This window comes from Pinus tabuliformis, chromosome 4_1, assembly GCF_031772625.1.
Source record: "Pinus tabuliformis cultivar Carrire ecotype Pingquan chromosome 4_1, CPIR1, whole genome shotgun sequence".
NCBI lineage: Eukaryota > Viridiplantae > Streptophyta > Pinopsida > Pinales > Pinaceae > Pinus > Pinus tabuliformis.
The window spans coordinates 338,548,448-338,561,713 of NC_142303.1; the positions used below are offsets into that span (position 1 = coordinate 338,548,448).

The following is a 13,266-nucleotide window of genomic DNA, read 5'->3' on the forward strand; positions in this document are numbered from 1 at the left end:
TTCATTGCCCCTTCAAAAAATATTTTGTTTTGTATGTGCTACCTAATATCTCTTTCATTTTTGCAACCTCAAATAGGCTAAATTTATTTGGTAAAATAACATAATCATTACAAACATCCTTAAAATCATTTCTATGTATAATAAGTCTTGATATATTTAATCCATATTCAACACACTTTACATCATTTGAATAGAAAAAAAAAGAAAAGAAACAATAATATATAATTCCTCTTAAAACCTTTTTCAAGAACATATGCTTCCCCACGAAGATAATTTAGGTCATTGGTTCTATTCTATAAAATATGATACCAATATTTTTGGCAACGGAACACGAACACCATTAATAAATTTAATTAGATGGAAGCCTATGATTATAGTGAACACAATGATATACCTAGCAAAATCCCTAATAGATTCTCCATGCTCTATGCTCATTTCACATAATTCCTACCAGATTTTAGCTGAATAATAAGCTTCAACATAACTATTTTAATTTTTTTTTATTAAGTCAAGGCTAGTTCTAAATTGTGTAAATGAGTGAGATGGTATACTAGTTTAAACTTTACCTTAAAAAATGAAAGGAAAGAGTATGAAAACTACATCTTCATGAATGGCACAAAGTAAGAACACTCTTACTTGTAGATTCATATTCTCTAATATGTTGAAATGTTGTTTCTCTTCTTTCACCATCAAAATTTGGTAAGAAATATACTACCTTGTTTGAAAGGTCACATAAATATCCTTCCAAGTCTAATGCAATATTGGCCTCTCATGTAGGTATTTGGAATGGAGCTATAAAGAGTAAACTCAAAATGAAAACATATCTCTACACAGGGTGACTTAATGCACCCTCCTTCTAGCACCAACTTTGTTGATAAGGAAATATGTTCCCGATCAACAATACATGTTCACCTCAAGGAGAAGTCCCAATTAGAATTCAACTTTTTTGGATAGGGAACATGTTATGAAACGAGCTCAAGAAAAGATAGAAAAGATAGATCAACGCCTTAGAATTCAGCCTCTTCGAGGGGGCAACCTCCTTTACATTACATAAATGAACAATTCTTGGGATGATTCAAATGACAAAACCTCCTTTCTATATATAGGAGTCTAAGGAGTCACAATATAATCTAGCCGACCTAACAATAATAATATAAAGCCACAAAAATAACAATAGAGGGATTCTATGGGGCACAATAATAACAATATGGGGGCAATAGGGGCACAAAAATATTAATAAGGGGTATAACTACAATAGTAATGGGGTAATCACTAGTATTATAGGGACCCAACATGCCCTCTCCTTTAAAAAAGTGTTGTCCTCAACGCTTGAGTAGTTCTGGATACTTCTACATGAAATTCTCATCCTCCCATGTGGAATCTTCAACGGATAAGTTCTTCCACTTGATAAGATACTCTGAAATTGAACGATTTCGTAGCTGTCAAGTTCTTATTTCTGTGACTGCTTCCGGTTCTAATATAATTTTTCCTTCCTCGTCAAGTTCTGGCAATATTGTTTGAACTGGGAGCTTGTCGCCTATAACCTTCTTTAAACATGAAACATGGAAAACTGGGTGCAATCGAGAAGCTGCAGGAAGCTCCAATTTGTATGCCATAGTACCAATCTTTTGCAATACCTTGTACGAACCATAATGCTTTGGTGATAATTTATTATCCTTCTTAGCTTGCTTGAGGGACATTTGCTTATATGGTTGTAGCCGCAGGAATACCCAATCACCTACATCAAAGCTTCTTTCACTGCTATGTTGATCTTCCTATTGTTTCATTCTATTATGTGCCAACACGAGGTTATCCTTTAAGAGTTGGAGGACTTGTTGTTGATGTTCGATGTGATGTTCCATTGCCTGAACCTTAGAATTTTCTCTTAAATATGATGTGATGGATGGTGGTTGATACCCATAAAGTGCCATACATGGGGTCATTTTTGTTGCTGTATGGAAGGAAGTGTTATACCACCATTCAGCCAGAGGCAACCATTTGACCCATTGTGTCTGTTTATCAGATACAAAAAAATGAAGATATCCTTCCAAACATTTGTTTACTATCTCAATTTTCCCATCAGATTGAGGATGATAAGATGAGCTATGAGCTAACTGAGTACCAAGACAAGAAAATAATTATGTCCAAAAATTTCCCGTGAAAATGGGATCTTTGTCACTTACAATAATCTTTGGGTTTCCATGTGGCTTTTGAATTGTTTCCATAAATGCAGTAGAAACTATACTGGCTTTAAATGGATGTGATAATGCACAAAAGTGTGCATACTTGGTAAGTCTGTCAACTACCACCATGATGACACTCTTTCCCTCAAACTTGGGTAAACCTGTGATAAAATCCATTGAAACCTCCTCCCAAAGTTGGCTTGGAATGGATAAAGGTTGTAATAGACCCGGTGTCTTAATTGTAATAGACCCGGTTGTAATAGAATCCCTCTATTGTTATTTTTGTGGCTTTATATTATTATTGTTAGGTCGGCTGGATTATATTGTGACTCCTTAGATTCCTATATATAGAAAGGAGGTTTTGTCATTTGAATCATCCCAAGAATTGTTCATTTATCTAATGTAAAGGAGGTTGCCCCCTCGAAGAGGCTGAATTCTAAGGCGTTGATCTATCTTTTCTATCTTTTCTTGAGCTCGTTTCATAACATTTGGTATCAGAGCTTTGGATTCTAGGGTTTCGCTGCTCCAAACAGGTCATCGTGGCATTTTCGCTATAACTTTTTTCTGTGACGTTTCAGAAGTCACAAAAAAAACCCATTTGAGAAGAAGTCACACTGAACCTTGGGTCTAAATTTCAGAGCTTTTTGTGTGATATTTGCAGAGATATGATCTGAGGAAGTTGGTCTTTTTGTAGACTCCTGAATTACATTCAAAACAGGTGACCTGGGGAAAATCGTCATAACTTTCTCTCTGGGGATCAGATTGAAATTTTGTAAGAAGGTACAAAAAGAGGACGGATTGTAGTTTCTTGTAGGCATGTTTTAGATCCAAAGGTCGAAACAGTGACTCATGGCACGTCATACAAGTTCGCTCTACTGAACTAGTCTATAAGCAAGTCACTGTGGGAGATTTCACATAACTCTTCCTTAGATAATCCAATTTGGGTCAGACTTGTGGAATTGGAAAGAGGACACAGAGGGCTACTACAACTCACAAATTCAGAACTAGATGATTGGAAAGTACAGAGATACATCAGAGGCAATATCGAGCTCCTACAAAGTGAAAAAAGGTGTGTAGATTTTCTTAAATTTTTGCTTAAGCTTGGTTTGAAAATTTATTTTGAAGGAATTCAAAGGGCATAGTAGAGCATTATTATCGGTAATTGATGCGCCGAGGAAAGAAAATGCAAACACCTAGTAAGGAACCTGAAAGCTCTAATACCAAATGTTATGAAACCAACTCAAGAAAAGATAGAAAAGATAGATCAACGCCTTAGAATTCAGCCTCTTCGAGGGGGCAACCTCCCTTACATTACATAAATGAACAATTCTTGGGATGATTCAAATGACAAAACCTCCGTTCTATATATAGGAGTCTAAGGAGTCACAATATAATCTAGCTGACCTAACAATAATAATATAAAGCCACAAAAATAACAATAGAGGGATTCTATGGGGCACAGTAATAACAATATGGGGGCAATAGGGGCGCAACAATATTAATAAGGGGTATAACTACAATAGTAATGGGGTAATCACTAGTATTATAGGGACCCAACAGAACACATCTAGATTTTTGTTCCAACAACAATTACTAGTTTTGTGGTTTTATTGGTTAGTCTTGGTCCACCATTTAGCGTTTCCAAAATTTAAGGAATGAAATGCATCTAATTCTACCATGCGAAATATAAACAATGCAATCTAAAATAATCAAAGAGGCATAATGAATAAAACAATTTGACAAAAGTTAGGTGGAAAGTAAAGAAACAATATAGGCTCATTTATCAACTACAATGGTGCAAAATTTATATCTATTGAACAAAGTGTTGGCTAGTTAAAATTTAAGGAGGTTTCTGTAGATCTATGCTCTTTGGGGTAGAGCCATGCGATATAAGTATATGGGTGGCCTATCCATGAATATTGGTTTCACATTCGTAGGAAATTAGATAAAAATAGTTTGATTATGTGGAAATCCCTTGTTGATGGATTTATTTTGGTTGGTAAATGGTCTATCTAGAGGATTTGTAATAACAAGAAAGTGAGAATAAGTGAGGACCCATTTGGGGGGGGGGGGGGGGGGGATTACTTCAATCTCTCTAATAACATTCTATATTGTTTACATATTAGGGAAATTTTTTCCCTTTGGGATGCCAGGTCGTTGGAGCATGCCAAATTGGGAAGAAATAGTTGGAAGTTTGAAGTAGATATAGGCTTGTATGGCGAGCTTACAGTAGAATGGCACAACTTTGTGGGAAAGTTGTGTTTTTCTCGTGTCAAGTTGATTGAGAAGGAAGTGGATTCTTTGGTTTAGCTCAAGAACCCCTGATTGAGGGTCTATGATGTCAAGCTTAAATATGAAACCCATATAGAGGAAGAGTTCACTATATGTACACTCTAGTGGTGGGGTCATGTTTGGAAAGTGCACGGGCCTCTAAATACTAAAGACATTCTTTGAATTTATCTCAACAACAAGTTACTTACATGGGACATCATACTCAAACATGGGTGGATAGGTCATAATCGGTGTATTATGTGCCATTAGGCAACAAAATAAATCTACAACCTTTGTATAAACTGACTCTTTTTGAAGAAAACTTAGAGTTTGGTAGAAAAACAAAATTCATCCAAAGGTATCTTGGAATAAGGAGAGATTGGATTTATGTGTCCAAGGTTGATTTAGAAACTATCTCTAGCTATGATCCAATTCCTAGTCATTTTGTTTATTTTATATGTTCGACTAGCAATATTACTGTGTTTTAGGATAAAAAGGTTCCAACAAAAGTGGTAGTTGGTTTGATATTCAAGCTCATGAGTGAATTCAAGTGAAAACCTAAATAAAAAAAAATACTAAGTGCCAATTATGCATGCTCTAGACTTTGATACCCCATAGGGTTTCTTTAATGGGGCTAGTGAGGGACATCCACCTAGGTGTGGGTTTGGCATTGTTTTTTATGTAAAATAATTTCATTTCTTTCGTATAGGATATGCTTTGGGTCCTATTTCCAATTCAAAGGTCTAGTTCTTAGCATTGCTTGCACTTATTTATTTATTTTGCAAGTGTTGGGGAATTTTGAAATAACTATTGAATAATTTAATGTTAATTCTTCGATGGAGAATGTGCAATTTGAATCCATATTGTCTCAAATTCAATAATGCATTCATGAGCTATAATGAGCATCCTTACCCATATTTTTTGTAAGCTCAATGACCTAGTGGATAAACTATCCAAGGAGGTGTTAGAGTGTTAGGATTGCTCCTTTTCTATATATGATTTTTTTTATCACCAATAATATAAAATATTTAATTTATGTTTTAAGAGTTATGCTTGGTATGATGTGGACTATGTATTTTCGAGATCTTCTATTCAATCTCATTTTGTTTAGTGAATTTATCAATTCCTAGTCTGATTAAGGTTGTTTGTAGTCTGAAGGTTATATTTGTTGAAAAATATTATAAATGATGGTCCACTCTTTGTGATGGGTTGAAGTGATAGTGACTATCACCATAATACTTTTCGTTTGTTTTGTATAAGTGTTTATGGAACAAAAATATGTATATTCTTATTTTTGAATATAGATATTTTTTTCAAGAAAAAATAAGTGGAATGACACCAAACCTTAAGAGGATAACTCATTTGAACAAAAATACTTACAATTATTAGGAAATCATACCAACTTGGCCACTCAAAATAGAGGCATATTAACTATTAAAAAGATTAAATATTAAACAACCCAAGAACATATATATCTTGCCTCTTATTGACATAGCTAAGTGACCTTACAATTGCGAAGGGAAAATTCCATTTTTTTAATATGAAAAAGATACATTTATAATATATTTTTAATCATTATCATTTCTAGAAATTGACCTTTTTCTATTTTAATATTGGTTAAATTTATATAAATATATGATTTTACTATAAAAGAGATTAATCAAATAAAGTATTCTATAATGTTGAGATAATTTGATTTCTTAAAAGTGATTTTCCATATAATTTAAACTTAACCCAACACAAACAAACTAATTTACATTTCATATGGTCAAACCAAATATAATATTGCTTAACTAATTAATTTACATTTCATACATAATTAAACCAAATATTATATTATGTTTTTAATTTTATTAATTAAAAATTTATATAAATATAAAAAATAAATTAATTAATTATGCTGTCTGGGTCATTTTCTTTTTAGAATTTTGCAATCGGAAAACTTCATTTTTTCACTACCGTTATCTTCTTTATTCTCAAAACAATTTGTAATTTTTTTTGAAAGAATTATGTCATGGAGTATTTTTCTTACAAACTTTTGATAATAGGAAAACATTATAAGATTATACCAAACCGTCTTTATTAATCTCATCAATTTTATATGATGATTGTTCGTTCTCAATCAATGAATTAATGTGAAAGCTTCAACCTTTCACATTTTTGAGGTGAAAGTGAAGTTGTATTTTATGATGAAAAATATTTATGTTATCGTGTTTTTTTTTGAAGATGTATGAAAAGGAACAATTTAAGATTGTGGATGATAAATAGTCTTAACAATATAAATGACTATTAAACATTGTAGATCTGTAGCAAATGATAGAAACAAAACCTATCAAAGTCTTGATCTATGACACAATCATAGTTAAACAATACAATGAAATAGTAAAATAAACATAAATAACTCCAATAATCCAATGGAAACTAGATATATAAAGAATATATTTTATTAAACAACACATGTGAAGGGAACAAATAATGTTACCAGTCCCCCTCTATGGGATGGGTTCTTGGCTATCCTCAAATGTCTTCAACTTTTGTAGAGTCTCTTTCCTCTATAATGTGTAAAACCCAACAAATAAAATGTTTGAGTTCAATGAAAACTCAAATGCAAAATAAAAATGGTGTGTGACAGTGATAATAATCAGAGTTACAACAATGAGTTCAACAATGAAAATAATAAAAAGTGAATAATGAATGGAAAACTCTTCTATTTATAAAAAAATGTTAGGTTATCCTCAAATAATGAGCAATAATAAAATATTGTTAACACCATTATAGAAATAACCATTTGGAATATTTTATTATATTTAGTTCGAGGGAAAAAGTATTTAAATTTTTATTTAGAAATAATAAATAAATAAATGATTTATTGATCATCTCAAGAAATATGGTTAACGGATAGTAAACAAATAATGCATTATCTAATTATTTTTAGAGGATTTGGTCAAACTTGACAAAGAATAATAACTAATCAGTGATTAATTAATTATTCCTAGAGAAAAATAAGATAATTAATAATTTATCTATTTATTTCTCATAATTGGATCAAATGTGACAAGGAATATTAATTAAACAATGGGAATTATTCTTAGAAGATAATCAAATAAATAATGATTTATTTAAACAATGGTTTAATGAATTGTTCCTAGAAGATAATCAGATAAATAATGATTTATTTAATTATTCTTCATGGCTTTAATTATAAATGACTTAAGAAATGTGGTTTATTAAATAATTTCCTATAGTGAAAATAATTTTACTATAGTAAAATTGACTTTATGTGGTGTACTTCGATCCATCTAGTAAATTATGGCTAGATGATCAATTTTTTGTGATAACAATTCACATTCAAAGTAAAGTGAATTTGAAAGGTTGTACTCCCATTCAACACTACAAAGTAAAGTTATACTTTAAGTTGGGATATATTCACATTCAAACTGAAGTGATGTTGCATCCCAATTAATAATTTTTTTTTATTAGTAACTATTTTTTTATTATACCTGCCTAAATATAGTATTTTTGCGATTATTTGTTGATTAGTTTATATATTTTTAGCTCAATGAATCTTCACATTTTATGTGATTTATAAATAAAAATATTGTTTTGATTTCATGGTGATAATTTTGTTTAAGAAATGTATTTTAATTTAAAAAAAATATATTAGTATTAACAAATGTTTATATTCAAGCATTGTTATTGTTGTATGATATAATTATTAATTTTTTTCTTAATTATTTTTTCACATTAATATTTAATTATAAATATTTATATAAAAATATTATTAAAATAAATATATATTTTACAAATTTTAAATTATTTCAATGTAAAAAATAAAATTATTCACAATCTATATATTCTCAAAAAAGCACATGGATGTGTGGTGTAAGTTTGATATTATAACCGGGTTCAAGACCCTTCCCATTGGGGAATAAAGCGAAGAAAGAACATGAACAGAGTGAAGTAGAAAACAGTTGACATTGAGACACATCACTCCTGGCACATTGGCATACGCCATGTAAGGATAGGATACTCAAGGTTTAGTTCATCAAAAATATACATTAGGAAAACAAACTTTGGAGTTTCGTGCCACCGTCAGCACAAATGGGTTTCTGTGAAGTATGGGAACATCATGGCGGTTATTCTATCCTAGTAATTTATGCTGCTACTTATAATTTCTTCAAATTTTTCCATGGCAACGGGTGGCAGACACACAGGAGCTACGACTCCTTGGAAGTGTTTCATTAGAGGAACGGAGAAATTTGACACCCCAAATGTTACACCTGAGGCAAAACCTCCATACACTGCTTTCCCCCACCCAAAATCAGCTTTGCCATATTCAACTTTGGACAAGTCCGTAATAATATAAGAGCCGCCGACTGCAAAGTGTGGACGCCCTTTCACTTCCATCAGATCGATAGCAGATCGCAGATATTTATCGTCGATCCTTCTCTTGGCTTCGTTGATTAAATTTACAGCGAATGACAAAGGCTGGTGAGTTAGATCCCCTACTTTTGCCTCAGCGCAGGCAAAGCTTATTGCATTGCCATAGTAACCGGCCGGAAGAGGCGGTTGAAATCGAGAACGGGCGTTCAAAGCAAACAACATTTTCAAATCTTGGTCCGCAGGGAGTTTCAGTGCCTCGGTTCTTGATTGCCACAAACACGCCGATAACGCTTCGAATGTGGTACAGTTGCTGCCTTCTACCTGTCGTTTTAAGGCGTCGATGTCTCTTAGCCCAAAGAAGAATGACTTATTAATGCTCATTTCCTCCTGAGGCGCCATTAATTGTTTATATTCATCGGGCGTCGGTTGGTCATATTCAGGGTGGGGAAATTCCACAATAGGCTTCTCTCTTGGTCGGAGGATTTCTCTATTCCAAACTGGTGGAACCACGGGGCTCGCCGCGCCTCTGGCCATTTCAGCCATAGCTTTAATGAATTGGGCGATACCAACACCATCAGTCATGCAGTGATTGGAGCGCAAACCCAATACGAAGCCTCCACATCTGAGACGCGTTACCTGGAAATTCACAGGGTGCAAAATTCTATCAGATTAGCCTCGAGGGCAAATATGAAGTAATATTTCATAGACACATCCGAAAAAAGGGAGTTGTTAGTTTATTATAATAGTTTTTAATTATATGTAATTTATTGCAATGGACGATATCTCAATGACCTTAGCTACTGACAAACTAATTTTATAATATTTCAATACCAATTTTATAATATTTCAATCATCTCTGGCTACTCACAAACTAATTTTATATTTCTAAACTAATTTTATTAGATTTGAACCATTTTTAATTGGTTTTATATTTACAAAAGGTAAGCATTAATTAAAAAGTATGCTATCCTCGTGGAGATTATGTTTACACGGAACTGATCTAACAGATACCAGCAACATTGACAACGATATATCTAACTAAACCCTTATTTATAAAGAGAATATTACCCCAAGAAATTTATTTATTTGCTTTTGTTAATATTTATTATATTTTTATCTTTATTTTTATCTTTTTTTTCTTAAATTGTTTGTGATTTTTAAGTTTGACTTGTGGTTTGAATGGTCACTTAAGGGTATTTAAGCTGTGAAAGTCACTCCCTATTGGCCTAGGTCACACCAATTTTTAGCTGACTGGATTTTTAAGCATGTCTCCTCCCCCTACCTCAAAACCAACCTAGTAAAGTTTGATTAAGACTTGACTTTATTATATTTATACTTATTATGAATATATTACCCTTGTATATTTATATAAATATAGTTATTATATTAATATTTATAATTAAATTAAATTATGTTATATCAACCCTCTTTTTTTTATATTATGTTTTTTCTTTTTAAGATATTACTTTTTGGTTTTAAAATATTTAATTAAAATTATTTGGTTTTTTGTTTGTAAGATTGGTAGGAGTACATCTTCATCATGTTTAATATATTACCGACATAGAGATGGACAATTGAGTTGATGACTTCACATCAAAGAGTGCTTTAACATAGTGCCCAATCACCATCTATCCAAAATCCCATGGACAAAATTATTTGATTTTAGTTTATTTTAATTTTTCTTATTATTTATATTATTTAACCATTCTTTATTTATAATTTTTTGGACTTAACTTATTATATTTTAACTTTATTGTAAATGTATAATTTTGATTTAGTTATAAAAAAAAAAAAAAAAACATTTATGACTTTCTACCTTTCAATTAACCTAACTTCACTTTCAAATAACCTAACTTCTCTTTTGTTGGCATTCTCATTACTTTCTCTCAGCTCTAATCAGATTTCATATCTCTATCCTCACATGTACCACACTTTGGCACCTATAAATATTGACCATATATTAAAAAACAAAATTTCAATTCTCACACAAATCTCCAACTCCACTCTCAGAATATTCACACTAATCTTCATTAATTTTATGGGTAGAAATGTTCACAAATACCAATAACAGGATGATAATCAATTGAACGCTTCCAGTTAGAACTGATCAAAGTAATGAATTTTCTATAAAGACAATTGATCAAACTAATTTTTTAGTCGAATAAAATAAGATAATTGATTAAATTAATCTTTTAGTCTAACAAAATAATTTGTTATTGAGTTTAGAGACTCATTTTACAGTCTAGTATGATGTGTAATGCTATTAGTCAATTACCAAAATTGAAAATTGAAAAAAAAAAAAAAAAAAAAAAATTAAATTAACTATACAAAATATTTAAATAATATTTAAATTTCTTTTAAGAAATTAAATTTTTTGGACTACGAGAAAATAAAATACCTCTAGCATCAAGATAAATCTATACTTAAAATAGATCTTTCATAAAAACAATTTATCAATCTAATCCTTGAAATGATCAAATTTTTCTCCAATTTACCTGAACGAGTAGTAGTGGAGAATCTGTGATGTTTTCGGAACCTGGAACGTTATTGATAAATTCATCTCCACGAGGAATAGGTGGATACAGATCTCCAAAGTCTTCCAGGGAAATATCGGCATCCGCTTCTACAAAAAGAACACCTTCTCCAGTGCAGTCTACTGTGAGTTTACCGTTATCTGCATCTCTCAATCTTCCGGCAAAAGGATAGTAATGCACCAGAACCTTTGCGAGAGCCTGTTTCACAACTTTGACTGGATCCTTTTCATCCTTCTTCTTTGAGGAGTCGCTGTCGCTGCGATAAAATAGAAGCTTGGGAACATGATACCTTACTCCCCGTTGATCATCAATGTTAGAAAGATCGAGCGATTGAAGGGGAGTGGAGCGATCGGGGGCGACGAACAGAGGTGGCTGCCTAGTGATCGTAAAGTTGGGAGCAGTCCTTGGAAGGGCACACAACACGCCAGCAGAAGAGTAACCAGCCAGTCGCCCCGCTGCCTCTCTAACAGTCGTCGACCTCAGAACGGCCATGGAAGCTCACCAGGTAGGACAGAACTTATATCACAATGATGATAATAAACTCTCTGAGCTAAACTAATTTCTCCAAACGTAGCGAACTGGTTTGAAAGATTAATGCGACCTGGGCCAAATTTATGGACGAGGACCTGACTACAGCGAATTAAAAATGAAGTACAAAAAAGAGCATCTGCATTACTTTGGCGCTACTCTACGTCCAGTAATCTATGTACCAGCAGGTGACAACCCTGAGCTCTGCATTACTTTGGGGCTATAATCTATGAACCAGCGTGTGACAATCCCTGAGCTTATGTCCTTCGCTGATTCGATAATCAGATGGACATGGGCGCTTGACCGTGCCTTGTCCCTTTAATGGACAACCTCTTAGGATGCCCACAATCGAGATAAGGATGCGACAACAACCCACTATTTTAAGGACCAAACAACTGACAACAATTCTAAAACAAAAGAGTTAAATTACCCGGAAATCGTCTATGTGACGAAAGAGAATTAAAAAGAAAACTACCATGTTAAGGAAGCATCTACATTATTTTGGCCTTACTCTATGTCCAATCATCGGTAATTTGCGGAAGAACACCTGTCTAGTCTTTGATTCCATTCAGCGTACAAACCTTGATGCCTAGTTTCTGGAGGATCACTGTTGATGCCCTGATGGCCTCATGCATGAACACGTCCTCGTATCGCACCAGCGTACAAACGAGTATTAATGTACGAGTATTAATGCATCATATAAGTATTAAAATATTTATCAAACGAGTATTAATGCATCATATAATTCATAATAAGTATTAAAATATTTATCTTTATTTTATTTTGGACATTTTTAATTTGTAAATAAGTTTTATTACAATATTATGGGACAATATTAGAGTTTATCAATATTATGTACTCAAAAAATTATAACTCATTTCATGTGACACTTGTTTATATGATTTTTTTAATTAATCAATTTAATTAAAAAAACAAAAAATACAAAATTATTTTCGAAATAAATATCAACTTTTGATTTGTGTATACTACTATAAATATTCTAGAATACTCCATGGAAGTTAATTTTTGATTTTCTTCCTAATAATCATTGATAATGAAATTAAAATTTTAGAGGTCATATATCAAAGTAGTTAACAAAAACTACAACTAACTCAAAAAAAAAAAAATCTAAAAATGTTACTTCCTTTTGAAGGATTTAACCTCCTTTTTAAGAGTTAAATTATTAAAAAAACTATATTCAATATCCTCAACAATGGAGCTCCTACTCATGGCTATAAGGTTTTCCCTAGCAGCTTCAAGTGGTTTCTCTCACCTTCTTTGCAACACTTTTTCCCTTCTATGTGCTCTGTATGGTCTTGTTGGAGTCAATTTTTTTTTTCAACTTATTAAATTGTAATTCTACCTCG

The 13,266-nt window shown here is 32.2% G+C and overlaps 1 protein-coding gene across 1 annotated transcript; it reads right to left on the reverse strand.

Moving 5' to 3' along the window:
* Positions 1-8,332: 8,332 nt before the first annotated feature.
* On the reverse strand, positions 8,333-11,863 carry LOC149175659 (benzyl alcohol O-benzoyltransferase-like). The gene is made up of 2 exons (XM_089422915.1): positions 11,333-11,863; positions 8,333-9,473 (listed from the first exon to the last, which is right to left on the reverse strand). Exons 1-2 carry the CDS (start codon positions 11,861-11,863, stop codon positions 8,601-8,603), a joined length of 1,404 nt encoding a protein of 467 aa, XP_089279041.1. The 3' UTR covers positions 8,333-8,600.
* Between the last annotated feature and the right edge of the window lie 1,403 nt (positions 11,864-13,266).